This window comes from Macaca fascicularis, chromosome 2, assembly GCF_037993035.2.
Source record: "Macaca fascicularis isolate 582-1 chromosome 2, T2T-MFA8v1.1".
In the NCBI taxonomy this organism is placed as follows: domain Eukaryota; kingdom Metazoa; phylum Chordata; class Mammalia; order Primates; family Cercopithecidae; genus Macaca; species Macaca fascicularis.
This window is the reverse complement of record NC_088376.1, coordinates 59,103,658-59,119,826: the sequence shown is the minus strand read 5'-3', so window position 1 is coordinate 59,119,826 and position 16,169 is coordinate 59,103,658. Positions and strand designations below refer to the sequence as shown.

At 40.4% G+C, this 16,169-nt stretch overlaps 1 protein-coding gene across 3 annotated transcripts in view; it reads right to left on the bottom strand.

Annotated features, from left to right (window-relative positions):
- The window catches only part of KCNAB1 (potassium voltage-gated channel subfamily A regulatory beta subunit 1), a 498,217-nt gene that overhangs the window by 387,503 nt on the left and 94,545 nt on the right, over positions 1–16,169 (bottom strand). The window contains exon 1 of one of the 3 annotated variants that reach the window (XM_005546177.5): positions 8,952–9,423. The exons of the other annotated variants lie outside the window; for them this stretch is intronic. Coding sequence (XP_005546234.1) covers positions 8,952–9,193 — 242 coding nt within the window. The 5' untranslated portion in view covers positions 9,194–9,423. Of the gene's footprint in view, positions 1–8,951; positions 9,424–16,169 lie in introns of those variants that run through there. 3 annotated transcript variants of the gene reach the window in all.

Here is a 16,169-nt window from a genome sequence, read left to right as displayed (position 1 = left end):
CTGACTTAGGGGCTCGACAACCCTGAGGTAATCGTGTCTGCAGTCCATCAGTGCTCAGAGGGCCTTACCCCTCTTAACGTCTGGTGACTCTCTTTTAACACACCTGCCACCAACACCCACCCCTCAGGGGATGTGCTGAGCACATGGACACAAGGGACTAGATTTATATAGGCTCATAAGGTCAGTAGGCCTATGAGATCCCTTAGCTTTGGGCCTAAAGTTCCACATGAAAACTTGGTAGCCCTCATTAGGCAGCTGTGGAAGACACAGTCGTTGGCAGGGACATGGTAACAATATCCAGGAGACCTCCTGTAGGCCTAACAATTGTGTGGCACCACAGCGCCACCTCCCAACCCAAGGCGGACTTGCAATTAGTTGTAGTCTTTCCTTTGACCTCTTTCCTACAATAAAATTAATTTCTCCTGAACTGTTCCAGATTGAAGGAGACCTAAAAGATATGACAACAAAATATTGCCATCCCATACTGATCCTGTACAACTGGAGTAAAAAAATGCCACAAAGAGCATTATTGTGTGAGCTGACAAAATTAGAATACAAGGGTAGATTAAAGTATCATATTTATATAAATTTTACCAAAGTTGCTAATTGTACTGGGGATAAGAAAATATCGTAACTCTTAGGAGAAATTGAGGAGTAAAAAACCGTGATGTGTGAAACTTAGTTTTTAAAAGCTTGGAAAAATGCATGGGGAGGTGGGTTGTAAGGAGTGAGCATGTGAGAGCATGAACAAAAGTTAATGCAAATGGGGCAAAATGTTAACAATATGTTAAGGAAGAAATAGCCCAGATGTGTTCTTTATATTATTTTTGCAACTTTTCCTTATATGTGAAATTATTTTCAGATAAAAATTTTAAAATAGCTCTGGCCTTAAATACTAGGCAGTTTGTCTAAAAATAACTCCTTTACTACCTGTACTCCCACCATTAGGGATTCATTTCTTTGGATGATATATTTTGCAGACACTCTATTAAAAAAGCATCTATATTTTAAAACTTAGGGAGAATTAGTTGGTAACTAGCTAAGGAGAGGAAGAGGAATCACTGGATGGGAGGCACTCGCTCTAAGTGTGGGGAGGTGACACGTGATAAGCGAAAACAAACAGTGGGTATAGAGGAGGACCATCTCCTAACCAGGTAATAAGCCAGGCCCGCAAGACCATGGTTCTGAGAATATTGACAGGCTTTGATACGGCCTTCTCCCATGCAGTCCAGATTCACTATGTCTGCTCCATCTTAACTGTGTAACAAGGTGCCTGCACCTGAGATGGGGCAAACACCAACAGAATATTCTCTGAAAGATGGTAGGGGATGAGATGTCTACTTTTCTTTTCTTCACCAACCATGCCCAGGGGTCTGTGGTGTAGCTCAGAACTCCCTATGCTAGAAAACTCCCAGACATAGAAAATTTGCTCTATAAAATATCTAACTGGTTTAGGTTATAATAACATAGGCTTGTTATGGGATCAAGGCTTCTCAGTACCTTAGGAATATGCTGGTCTTACCTTTTTAATTTTTTCACACTATACAAAATTTCCCATTGTCACAATCAAGGTAAATACATAGATTCAAATTTAAGTTCAAGTCTAGGATTGTCTGAAAAAAGTTTTCTGCTAGCAGCGTTTCAGGGAACAGAAGAGCTTCCTTTTCTTTATGAAATAGCACATCCTAGTGGCACTCACAGGCACTGTAGGGAAATTCAGAAACTGTTTTTCTCTTGGGTGAAAACATCTTTTGCCTACAGTTACTCCTCGGTCAGGAAAATCAGATTTCAAAATGCTCACTTTTTTCCAGATGAAACCGCTGTCAACAACTTCTGTATGAGAAAGCATGGATCTCTGTAACTCAGTATTGTTCTCAAGCCCTGAATTTCCAGTATTTTCATCATGCTGCGTAAACAAAGCAACTTTTATCCTGGAAAACCCCAAGTGGAAATTTCAAAACAGATTGAGTATCTGCCCACCCCCCAACAATATTTCAAGTCCAAGCAGCATTCATCTCTCACTCATGCTTAAATTCTCAGCATTTTCTATCTAAACTGACACTTTCAAAACATACTTATTTTAGAACTTCTATTCCATTCAATAGGAAAGAACACGTTCTGCTCGTTTTGAATAAGCCCCTTTCACTGCGCCTCCTCGGCCCTTCACCAGCAGCCTATTCAGGTTTCAAGTAATCACATACATCCTGAGCCCGAGCCATCTTGGTGTCATCTACTTTCCTCCAGAAATATTGATACAAGGAGAAAAACAGCCAGAGGGCTCAGAGCAAATTAGCACAGGCCCAGAGACTCACCAAAATTAGGTCATCTAAAATAAATCATGTAGACATTTTTTCATACAACCCCCTGCATGAGTAGCATTTTTCTAGGCTATTGATTTTCACAGTCACAGCCCTAGCTATTAATACTTTTCAAGCAGGTCTGAGTGTGCCAAGCATCTCATGAAAAGGGCAGGTCACAAGAACACATGATGAAAGGTTGTTTTTGGTGGGGTTTGGGGGTCCTGGGAGGATGACAGTAAGTGCAATTTAGGAACAAATGTAATTTTCAACTTCCACGTATGTCAACCCTGTAATACTATGAAAAGGAGAAAGAGCAAGAGGGATAGTCTTTCCTGGGTATCCACTATACGCCTCTTTGAGTGGATGGCATTACCCTGTGAAGCAGGGCTTCTCAGCTTCATTTTGTAGATAAGGAAGCAGGGGATGAGAGGAGGGAGGGAGGAAGCTTGTCTTTAAATCCTCCTGCTAGAATATCATGTTTGCACTGTGACAGAACCCAGAGAGGGGTTCGGGTGAAAAAATTGTTCCTACTTATCTTCAGAGTCTTCATTTAACGATCAATGAAAACTCTCATTTACGTCGTCAAATTCTCTGCCCTGACATCTTTGAGAAAAGCTGGTAGCTGAGTGAGGTTTCTCTCTAGTTTTCCTTCCCCTGTTTTTCAATTCCATCCCTCCTGATTCTATGGATAGTCCGTAGCAATGCACCATGCTCGGATACTCAAGCTTTTCTGTTGATCTAACCTAGAAGCTTCCTTCCTATTTTCTCTTGTTTTAGGTCAGGCTTGGACTACGTCCTGTTTCTTCTTGGTCTGCCATCTAGTAGCTTGGATTAGTGTGGCCACCACTCAGCAAGCACCCTTGCCTTTTAACAGAAGTCTCTGAGAACTGACGCCTGCAGTCTAGGGAGATCTTCGGACACTGGGGCAAGCTGATGGGAGAGACACTGCAAGCTGGTGGAAGTTTCAGTCCTTTTCATGTCATTCTGGCTCAAATATTTTTGTGCTAGGCACAATGCCAGGCACTGGAAATGCAGTGGTTGATAAAAGATACCTTCATATTACATTGTTTGAAGAGTTATTTATTCCAACATTTCCTGAGGCCAAGCTGATTAAATAGGAGCCCACATGGGAGATAAAAAGAAAGAAAAATAAACACTTTCTCAATGGATCCTAATAGGAAAAGCAAAAAGAATGAAAAAGCAAGTGAGGAAAGGAGGGTGAAATGTTCAGAATTATGCAATATTCAATCTTAGGTGTTTATTTTCTGTCCCTCTCTCCTTTATAGATAGACACACACTTCTTTTTGGAAATGCTAAAGATGACTAAGTGATAGATTCCTAGGACCGGTTAAAAAGGAGTTTGGAGCAAGGGAGCACTTAGGTTCTCACTCTAGCAGGCAGTGAGCTAAGCACTTCCACATATGTGACTTTATGGATTTCTTACAATGCCATTGTGAAATAAGTTAAATTAGGTCCATTTTACAGATAGGGAAGCTGAGGCTTAGCAAGATTAAGTAGCATATTGTATCTAAGATACAGGAGAAAGGATGGGGCTAGAGCACTATTAGTAGGAAAAAGGAAAGTTCCTGCTTGCTCTTTGGTTTCTCTCCTTCCCAACTTCTGAATAGATGCACCTCAATCAAGCAACATGTATGTATCCAGCACTTTCTAAGTGCAAAGGCATTGACGGAGTATAAAATATTATAAGTTTCAGTCCTCATCCTCAAGGTCATGACGCACAATTTTGACAATAAGATACACACACACAGAAATAACTAACAATCTATATCCTGTATAGAGAAAAGACTGGTGGTCCATGCTATGGGGCCAAAGGAGAGCCTGTGGGTTGGAGTTACCTAGGCAAGTGGGATGTGTAAGAATATTCCAGGTAGGAAAAGTAATGATGACTAGAGACTCAATAATTCCGGCAGAAGGTGGAGGGTAAGCATGCAAAGAAGCAGGACTGAGCAGGTCATAGGGCACAGTAACAACAGGGGAGCCTGGAAAAGTAGACAGAGCAGAACGGTGAATATGGCTGGATCTGCAGTATCTCCAGGTATGTGTGTGTGTGCGTGCATGCATGCGTGTGTGTGTGCGTGCGTGCGTGTGTGTGTGCGTGCGTGTGTGTGTCTTGGCATGTGGTGGGATGGAGGTTGGGGAGCTGGGAATAAATACAGAAAGCATGAAGAAAGCCCCGGACTGAGACCGAAGAGACAGGGGTTCTAGTCCAAGCTTCGTTGCTAGCTGGAAGTGCAACTGCAGGCTACAAACTTAACATCTCTGAGCCTCAGTTTTCTTCAGCTGTAAGACCAGAAATTGGAGCAGATTATCCCTAAGGTCCATCCCATGTTAAGAATTCCGAGACTTTCCCTACTTTTCCCTTTCTTCTTTTATTGCCCTCTCTCTGCTGTCAGCTTAAGGCTTTAGAAAATGTTATCCTTAATTGGCAAATAACACTTATTTTTTCCAGAAACAATTGCTTCATTCCATGAACCTGAACAAGCCCTGTCATTCTTTAAAAAATAAAAGAAAAAGAAATCTGTGTTTTTGTTATTGGAAAATTCTTAAAGCATAGCCCAAAGTGGCCAGTGTGGTTTCTATTTAACCAATGTCACTTTTTTCCATTATGCACCTATTCGTCTTTACTGAGTTATTATTTGATGTGATAGTAATATTAGGGGCTCCATAGGAAAGATCCTCTAGGAACCTTACTGCTGTGTTTGCTATAAGGATATTGCAAGGATATTATTCATCACACAAAGAAGAACCTCAAAAGGAACTTCTCTCTGATTTACAGATCAGGAAGAGGTATGCCATTACAGAGCAACTGACTTCTCTCTAACTCAAGGACTCTGTAACTTTGTAAAGGGCTCGGTTTCCCTCTTCACAATTTAATGCTGCCAGAAAGCACAGAGCCAAATACAGGTCTAATTCTTGCAACACATTGGCTTATACACAGCGTGCTCCCTCACCCTTGGCTCTCTGTTCCCTTCCCGCTCTTTTGGTCTTTCTTGGCTCTGTTTTTTCCATCTTCTTTATAATTTATTTTTATCTTTCTCAATTATATGCATTTGAGTTCCTTAAATACCTCTGGAAACAAAAAGGTTTAAAAATAAATAAACACAAACAAGTAAATAAATAACCTGAGCAACTGAAGGCCTTGCTTTCTAAAGCAGGGGTCAACAAACTATGGCCTGCTGAAGGAACCCAGCCTGCCACCTGTTTCTGTATGGCACACAAGCTAAGAATGATTTTTACATTTTTAATGGTTTGTAGGAAAAAATAAGATTTGTGATATGCAAAAATTGTGTAAAATTCAAATTTCTGTGTCCATAAATAAAGTTTCATTGGAACATGGCTATGCCCACTCATTTGTGCATCATCAGTAGCTACATTCAGCCTACATAGCAGAGGTCAGTAGATGTAACAGAGGCAGATACAAACCTGGAGTATAAAATATTTGCTATCTAGCCTTTTACAGGAAAAGGGTTGTCCCTGGATTAGAGCTTCATTTTATATCTGTTTAAGTTTCTCCTGCCAATGTTAGTATTATAAGATTGCTTCAAAGCTAGGTATTTGCTACATATGAACTCAGTCTAGATATTTTTGGTGTTTTTCTCATAAAACTATCCCTCAGAGTATTTTAACCTTGACTCAGGCTCATGTTTACTGTTTGGCTTAGAGTTGAGTGCTATGTAATAAAGACAATTAATTTTCAGCTTTTTAGAAGTAACTTGAAGACCCTCTTAGGTCCATTTTATAGTCACTGATAAAATGAATTTTAAAACTTCTATTTTTGCTGAGATTTCTAAGCCAACAGAAAGATCTACACAGCAACTTGGCACTTTTTACACCACATTCAATGTCCTCCAGTTTCTTTTCAATTGATGCATGTGTTTGCATATTTACTTCTTTTTTTTTTTTCTCCTCCTGGTCAACCTTAGTTAGAAATAAAACGAAGTCTCCATGGAAACACAACATAATGCTCTCTCACAGATGATCGAGGGACCCAAGCAGCTGGTATTGGGCTAAAGTCTGCAATGGCGTCTGACCAAATTCGGAATGGAAAACAGCTTACCCAGCTCTTCCAGACCTCTCAGAATTCTAAAGCTGAGCATGGAAACCTACACAGATTGTGAACTACCGTGGGTTGTCTTATTCTTTTATTTTCCTTCTGAGAATATTCTCTTATCCATTTCTATGTTTCACTTAAAGGGTTTCAATCCCTCCCCTACGTAGACTGATGGACAGACACAACAGAATAAGTGGGAAGAAAACCTCCATTCCCAGTGAGCAGCTACTATATTAGGCATTTCTATGTCATGACTGGCCCCCAGTGTCTCACAGTTCTAAAAGAGGCAGAGCTTAAATTTGAACTCTGATCTGTTTAATTCCAATGCCCATTTTCTTTCAACTTCACAAGAAAAAATAGAAACAACAAGGCTTAACGGAGGTTTTATCTTTAACGTAGCCATGGTCCCCTGCCCACCCTCTTTTTCCTGAGGGGGAAAAAAATCATAAAAAAGAAGTAAGAATATGAAAATCAGCTTCTCTCTTAACCCCAACTATGTTTACATGAAATCAAGATCTAAAGCTAAGTTGGGGAGGAACCAAGAGAACCCTGGTTCTCTTTCCTAGAAATCCTTTCCAAATGGTTGAAGGAGAATGTCTTAAATAAGGGTAATAAGTGAGTGTCTTAAAGGGAGAATAAACAGAGCACTAAGGACATTGGGGAGTGGGTAACGGAGAAATGTGTCAAGAAGGTGTGTCAGCACAAGCTCATTCTAATTTAGAGCCTTGGCTATTTCTCAGGGTTAATGATCAACTAAACTGTGCTTTTCTCCCCTCAAACTCCGATTTAGAAGCAACATTCTCCTAGGTCCCATTTCTTACTACGGTGTGATCTGGTAGCATATACCCTTGTCCAAGGCAGTATCTGGCATCTCCAAGGTAACAGAGCCTTACCCACCAAGGCATCAAAAAGAGTCGTTCCAAACCTATAGTCTCAAACCATGGGGAGTATAGGATCCACATAGGTGTCTCAGAAGAGGCTGGGGGATGACTGCTCCCCTCAAACAGGTGGGCTCCAAGCTCCCACCTTTAGCTGAGGCAGCTTTGCTTTCACCTGTCTGGAGAAAGTGTTCCTCTACTTCATAATCCTTTGAAAAATGCTTTCCTAGAACATACCTTCATCTGAACATTGGCACACAGCACAGATCTGTAATTGATATTTAAACTAGACTTTCAAGAGAGAAAGGCATGCCCTCTGAAGGTTTATGCAACAATTCATGGTAATACCACCCATCCTATGACAAAGACACGGAGGCAGACTTTTTTTTTAAGTGAAACGGTCCCTCTTCCCCTTCACCTGATCTGTGTTCACATCACCATCACTACTACCACTGAGGGTCGAGGAAACACGAAGAGAGAATGTGGGAGGACAGAGAAGCAGGCTCCTTCCAGTGACAGAGAGATTCAGGAAAGAAACAGCAGCATCTCCTCCTCATCCATCCCTCCTCATTCCATGAGCTACCATGAAAAGGGGAGCTCCCCTTCTAAAGCAGGATGTGGTAGGCTGTCCTATCCTCCTTATAAATTGAGAAGAGTTCATTTCTTTTCTGCACAAGCCTTTTATTACATAAAGAGTCCGTGTAAAATACTTTGCTTCCAGAGAGGAGCCATATCATTGCAAATTGCTGTATTAATATAATTAGCTGATAAATTAGAGCAGCAGCTACTATACTGAAATAGGCCTTCAGATTATGGAAAAATGAAATCACTGGGGACATATTGTACATGAAAAACAATCTTATGCTGTGCAGAAGTTTTGATTTGAGCTAGGACAACTGTTCTTACAATTGCTAAATTGTTTTTTCAGTTTTCAGTACCCTTGTCCTTCTGAATGGCTTTTACTCAGTTTCTGGGCTCTTTAAAACTCCAGGCGCAGGTAAAGGAAAGACTTGTGCAGGAGCAATAATTGCTTTGAAAAGGAAAGATTCTTCCCATTGCAGAGCAACTTATAAAGATTACACATCCAACCCTATACCAGGAAAACATTTCTCCTTTTTGCTAATATTTCATGAAATAAATAATGGCATTGGAAGTTTAGTGTACTACCAGTAATTTATCTTGGGCTACATTGATAGGGAAATAAATAAGTGCTGTCATTTCAAGGAGAACTTGAACTACTTTATTAGCTATTAGTACAGACTACATGATTCAAGTTTAGAAGAAAATAAGTCTTGAATCCCAGGGAGCATTAAAAAAAAAATTCAACTCTTAACTTATAAATTCCCTTTCCCTTAAGAAGAATGGAGTCCCCATTCTTCATTTTGACCTGCTAAATCATCTCCCTACTCAGAGCCAAAGATACTTCTTCTGGCAGCACATGGTTAGGAGTTTCCACAGGTGAACTTGACTGTCTTTTGCGTAACCCTCTGAGGAAAGAGAAAACTCAAAGCTAAAAAAAAAAAAAAAAAAAGTAGAAGAAGAAGAAGAAAAAAAACAAGGCAACCCAAGAAGAGGGCTCACTGCATTTTTCTTTCTTTTTCTTACAGGGTTTTGTCTTGCTACTTCAGTCCTTATTTCTTTAATAACAACCTTTGACATCAGTGCAGTGCCCCGGTTGGATGACTTTGCAATCAGCAGTACCTGTATGCCATGCCCGTCTCTGCTCTGGTGGTTTCCTGCAACGAAATTCCATGAACACGTAGAAACTTTTCCAGATATTTCTGTTCGGCTGCTCCACTGGGCCTCACAGGTTTGCAGGCTGCCTGAGGCTGAGTCTTGGTCACTGCTAGGTGCCATCTACATTTTAGAGCCGATTCACTGGATTTTGGCAGACCCAGCTTGGGGCTAGGGATGTCTGCGCAGGCAGGTTTATACAGATGCATGTTTCAAAAACCCAAGGAAGCAAAGCTAATTGCACGGTGCTTAACTTTAAGACTCACGGTATCTTGCTGTGAATACCTTGGGTTATCTGGCTTCAGTACGTCCCTCAAAAGGATTAGCTTGTTTTCTTTAGATCTCTCTTATCATTTTTGTAGGCGAGCAGGCTCCTACGTTCCCGACAGAGCTGTTGGTTGTGTGTCTCTGCCCAGGCCTGTGCATAAAGGAGCCTTTCGGTGGCCAATCACTTTTCTCATCCCTTTAAAGTACTCTGAGTCAAACGTAAGCAACTATGTATTGGCCCTGGGGAAAAAAAATATGGGAACTTTTTCCCATGTCTTTCTATTTAGGTAAAAAGAAATATTTTGGTGGGATCTGGGCCAATCTGTTTTTATAAGGACCATAAAGCCTTAGGGATGATTCATGAGTGTGTAATGAGGCTTCTCTAAATTATTACATATTTTATAATCAAATAATTTTTTATACTAGTGGCATGATTCATTTGGGTGAAAAGTCCATTAACCTCTTTCAGGTGTTGCTGTCAAATGATAGAAAAATATCAAGGGGTTGTAAAAGGCAAAGGGTCCACACAAATATGGCTAACTATTTTCGACAAATGTGAAGAGCAGTTCTGTGGTGCTAGAGCAACTGCATATCCATCAGCGAGGCAAAGCAAAACAACAGCACACAAAAACAAACGAACCATTGACTTAAACCTCATCTTTATACAAAAATCAACTCAAAATTGATCATGGATTTAAATGTAAAATGTAAAACTATAAACTTGTAGGTAAAAACAGGAGAAAATACTCAGAACCTAGAGTTAAGTGAAGAATTATTAGACTTGACACCAAAAGCACAATCCATAAAAGGAAAAACTCATAAATTAGATTTCATCAACATTAATAACTTTTGCTCTATGAAATACCACATGAAGGGGATTTTCAAAAGCAAATTACATTCTGGAAGAAAATATTTGCAAACCACATATCTGACAAAAGACTTATATCTAGAGCATACAAAGAACCCTCCAAACTCAACAATAAAAACATAAACAATCGAATTGGTAAATGGGCAAAAGATATGAACAAACATTTCACTGAAGAGAATATACAGACGGCACATAAGAACATCAAAAGATCATTAGTCATTAGAGAAATACAAATGAAAACCACAATGAGAGACCACTGCACACCTATCACAATAGCTAAAATACAAATAGTGATAACACTAAATGCTGTCAAAGATTCAGAGAAACTGGATCCCTCATAAATTGCTGGTGGGAATGTGAAATGGTTCAGCCACTCCAGAAAAGTTTCTTATAAGACTAAACATTCCAAACTTACTATAACACAGCTATCACACTGTTGGGTATTTATCCCAGAGAAATGAAAATGTATGTTCACATGAAAACTTGCACACAAATGTTTATAGCATCTTTATTTGTAATAGCCAAAATCTAGAAACAACTCAAATATTCCAGAATGGGTGAATGATTAAACTGTGGCATATTCATACTATGAAATACCACTCAGCAAGTAAAAGGAATGAGCTATTGGTCAAAACAACAAGTTGAATAAATCTCGAGAGCCTTATGCTGAGTAGGAAAAAAAAAAAAAAAAAAAAGCTAATACCAAAAGGTTACATTTTGGAATCTGTATCATTCTATATATATAATATTCTTGAAATGGCAAAATTGTAGCTAGAGAGGAATAACAAATTAATAATTGCCATGGGTTAGAAAAGACAAAAGGGAAGAAGATGGCTGTGGCTATGAAAGAGTAGAGGTGGGATTCTTGTGATGGAACTGCTGTGTCTTGATTATGGTAGTGGTCACATCAATCAATACATGCAACAAAATTGCATGGAATTAAATATAAATACACAAAAATGAATGCATATAATATGGGTGAAATCTGAATAAGGGCAGGGGCTTGTATCATCATCCATTTCCTGATTGTGCTATTGAACTGTGGCTAGGCAAGATACCATCATTTGGGGACACTAGGCAAAGGATATATGGAATCTCTCTATTGCTTCTTATACCTGCATGTGAATAAACAGTTATCTCAAAATTAAAAGTTAAAAAAAAAAAAAAGCAAAGAAACTCCTCACACATGGGTTTTTCCACCACATGATTCCAGCTGTGACTTTCCTCTAGCCATGACTCGTGGACATAAACTGTTCATTCGGTCTAATAGGCTTCACACTCCCACCTCCCACCTGCCATCACATCTTACATCTTTGCTGACATGAATCTCCACACACACACACATGCTCCCTTAAAGCTCACCTCCTCTAGGAATTCTTCCCAGCCCCTGGCACACAATTATTCATTGAAATTCCACTTGCAATTCAAATCTAAAGCCCTCACTTGACACTTCTAAACTGCTTCACAAACATTTGCACACCGCTTGTGATTTCTGCCATATTTTTGTATATCCTATACCATTATTTATTTACTATTTGGAATTGCTTTTTCTACCTAAATGAATTTTTTTAGTGTTATGGACTGAATGTTTGCATTCCTCCCAAAATTCATATGTGGAAATCCTAACTTCCAGTGTGATGATATTAGGACACAGAGCCTTTTGGAGGTGAGCGAGTTGTGATCTTGGAGCCCTCAGAATGGGATTAATGCCCTTATAAGAAGAGGCCAAAGGTAGCTTGCTCTCTTTCCACCATGTAAGGACACTGGAAGGAGAGAGCAGTGGTCCTTCAACTGGGAAGAGGGCCCTTACCAAGAACCTGACCCTGCTGGCACCCTGATCTCAGACTTCAGCCTCTAGAACTCTGAGAAATTAATGTGTGTTGTTTAAGCCACTAAATCTATGGTCACAGCCTGAACTAAGACATTTAGTTAGGAAACATTATATTACTACCACCATAAACAGAAAAACCTTATCACTTATAATAAAATAGAATGTAGTCTGTAAAAAAATGCAATCAAAATAAAGAATGTTATTACATTGCAGCTGGATATTTAGTGTCCAGAGGCTTGGGATCAGAGTCTTAACTCTTTTCATCTTTTATTGACAAAGATTTAAAAGTATTAGAGAGGTTTTAAAGATAATTTAGCACAAATCTGAGATTTTCTCTTCCCTCCTTTTTAAATAATGAGAAAAGAAATAAGAGGAAATTGAAACAGCAATATACTATGTTTACAAAGTGAATCAGTTATTTAATGTCATATGAGTGGTACTTGTACCTCCTTTGGGAAACAAAGACATAATATGCTGTCCCAGAGTATGAGATACCTCTCTTGCAAGTGTACCTCTTAACTCCCCATCCAGATTATAAGGCCTTTTAGGGAAGGGACTGTACCTGATACAAGCTTGTAAACTCCAGTTATAATGATCAGAATGATGCTTTGTGCACAGTCAACATTGCATAGAGATTAACAATTTCCTTGCTTTAATTTTAAACTCCCAATAGCTACCTTTTCTCTCATAAACCTATTTCCATTTTCACCCTAGCAGCCAAAGCCCTGAGCATGAAAGAAGAAATAAGAGCTTGTAAAGAAAAGGTCAGAAAAGCTACGAAACACACACACACACACACACACACACACACAGAGAGAGTACAATGGAGTTAGGGAGAAATTAGCATTCCCAAGTAAAGTTGCACCATTGACATCACTTATGGTAGCCACCAGTTAAATCTGACTACGTGAGCCATGAAAGTGGTTCCTCCAGGGCTGAGAACACCTGGAGGTTGAGGCAGTGGTGCCAGTGGAGGGCCAAGGAAGAAACACAGGTGAACCAGGAAAGCAGTTTCTAAAATATGGGACAGGAGCCCTCTCCCATGTGTCCCTCTCTTTTTGTCCTCCAAATTTGGAACTGGGCCCGGGAAAGGAGAAAGAAATGAGAAAGGCAATATTTGTCTGGAACTGAAGTTTCTTTTCATAAAGTTCCAAAAGCAGGTCAATGTCATAAAAGGCCCCAGTTTAAAGGTGGAGGATAGAAACTGTATTTAATAAGAGAACTATTTATCCCTTCGGTTGTCAATACAAATTAAGATCAATTTTAAGTTCAATGTGGTAAGACTGTAAGAAATGCCTCTGAGCAGCTGAGAAGGACAGTTAATGTCTTTCTTGCTTTCCTTCTGTGTCTCAAGAACGATGATTTTCATATTCTTAAGTACTGTGCAATCACATGGTCAGCAGAGTGTAGGAAAAAACAGGGCCATGTGATGAGACAGGTGCTGCCTGCCCCGTCCTGCTGATGAGGCACGGGAGGTCCAGGACACAGAAGCCACATATAGAAGCTTCCACAGCTCTGGGTGGTGGGCAGCCTTCATCTACACCTGTTCAGGAATCATAAACAGCCCAAGTGTGACCTTGGGCAGGTCTTGACCTTTCTGATCCCTTAGTTTCTTTACAGGCTCAGACTTAGGTAATCTCTAAGGTTCTTCTAGTCTACATCTGATGTTCTGTGCATCTTAAAAAGTAATTGCTCGAATCATACTATACAGGTGATGACCCTTCCTCCTGCGTAACTGGCGAGACTCGGAGTCCATGAATTATTCACCAGTTATGAAAGATACCAGGCCCACGAGATTTATGTTATTCTTGGAATATAGCAAACACCTTTATAGCCTAGTTTTAAGTGTTTCTTGGCTTAGGAGGTGATTTGTTGAACACTAGATCTTGGACATGTCGCAGTCATCCAAGAATCGTCCAGGTCTAAAATAAAAACTGAGGCCAGAGCTGGTGGGGCTAGAGGAGTGGGAATGCACTGCCACCGCTGGGGTGGAGAAGTATTGGGACCACCCAAGTCAATTTGGACAAGGGACACCAGACTACAGTCCAGAGCACATTTTTCTATTCTGATTATTTACAGGAACTTCGTCTTTCTGCTCTTGTTCACGTATTTGCTCACTAGCGCTCTGCAGGTGATGCCGTGAGATGTCTGCCTTCTTCTCACTGGGAACCTTCTAAAGGGATTTCTCCTCCTGTCACTGCCATCTTCTCTTCACCTTTGCCAGAGCTACCTTGGGGTCTAGCTGTATGTGGTGAGACTACAGCTAAGTACAGTATGTGTGTGTTGTGTTAAAAAAAACACAATGCATAAAACATTGCCTTTGCCCTCAAGGAGCTCTCAGTGGAGGAGAGGAGAGAAACCAGTAAAGATTACAAAGTGATGTGATATGAGCAAAGATAGAGGCAATCGCTAAGGCTGAACCCAGTCTGGGAAAAGAGCAGAGGATCAGAGAAGATACCCTGAGACAACATCAGCAGGAAAGGTAAAGGGTGGGAGGAGTGGAGGGAGTTCTTCCAGAAATTTGCAATCCAGGCCAGGCACAGTAGCTCATGCCTGCAATCCCAGCACTTTGGGAGGCCAAGGTGGGTGGATCATCTGAGGTCAGCAGTTCGAGACCAATCTGGCCAACATGGCAAAACCTCGTCTCTACTAAAAATACAAAAAAAAAAAAAATTCAGCCAGATGTGGCAGCGGGTGCCTATAATCCCAGCTACTCGGAAGGCTGAGTCAGGAGTATTGCTTGAACCCGGGGGACAGAGGTTGCGGTGAGATCCCGCAAGTGCACTCCAGCCTGGGTGACAGAGCGAAACTCTGTCTCAAAAATAAAGCAGAAGAAGAAGTTTGCAGTCCATCAAGAAATCTAATGTTAAATGTCTCTATCATGCATTAGTGCTTTTCTAGACAATCCCTCACATCTCCTATTAGTCTAGATTTTCTCAGTGAATACAACACAACAGTCCTGGTAGGATAGGGGAGGGGTTGCATGTTACAGTGCATGGGAGTACAGCACATGACTAATGGAGGGCCTCTATGGAGCCAGTCTTAGCTTCTTCTCCCTGGCATCCAAAGGCAGCATCTTCAGTCTCACCTGATTCCTTTTCCTTATCCTTACTGCTTATCTATTGTATACTCCTGCATTACAGCATAAAAACAACCCCTCCCCAATGTATGATACATACACATTATAACCTTGCTTTAGAAAAAATTAGTAGGAGTGAGAGGATAGAAAAAATAATTATTTGGTACTAGGCTTAGTACCTAGATCATGAAATAATCTGTACAACAAACCTGTTACACAAGTTTACCCATGTAACAAACCTTTGCATGTACCCCCAAACCAAAAATGAAAGTTAAAAAAAAAAAAGAAAGAAAAAAGAGTGAGCACACTTATTGGTGACTAGGTCTATAGATCTCTATCTTGGTCATAGAGGGTTTGTGGGCAAGACTGGTCCTTGATATTTAACTACTATTCTGCATTGATCCCACGGTCCTCAACTAGAAAGCATCTTTGAGTAGAGCTCTGGAATTTGTAGCAAAAACTTCCTCACCTTCTTTGGGTATGATGACCCTCTTGCTCTTTATTCAAAAGTTCCCAAAAGATGCCAAAATGTAGCCTTAGTCTAAAGCTAAAGGAAGGGAAATGGTCCATGGGGCCCAGATGTGCAAAAGTGCACAATGTGGCCAGAAATACCTCAAAACGTGGCAGTTAGAAGCAATGACTACTTTGGAGGAGAGGTAGGTGAGCAGTGTGGAAAGGATGGGAGATGAGGCCTCAGTCACATTATTTAGGCTCTAGGCTCTCTTTTTCAGTAATGTTGAGCCATGGAAGGTTTGAGAGTATGATAGTATGTGGTCTCATGCTGTTAAGTCAACACTGAAGTAATGCTTCCAGGGTGCTGAGATCACCTTCTCCCTTATCCCAGTCTGCATTGGCCTGGCTTAGGGGAATTTCCGCAGAGAGAGTAGAGTACGGTAGAAAAAGCACAGGCTATGAAGTTAGGAAGACTTGGGTTCAAATCTTGCCACTACAGCCCACCAGTGGGCACTTTTTGAGTCCCAGTTTCTTCCCCTGGAAACTACAGTTCATCATATTACCTAATAGGGTTGTTGTGAAAATTATAAGAAATATTGTATTTGATGTAACTAGTACAGAATAAATGGCTCAATAAATGGTGATTATTATTATTATAATACCTGCAATGCTGTCGGTGTCTAAGGG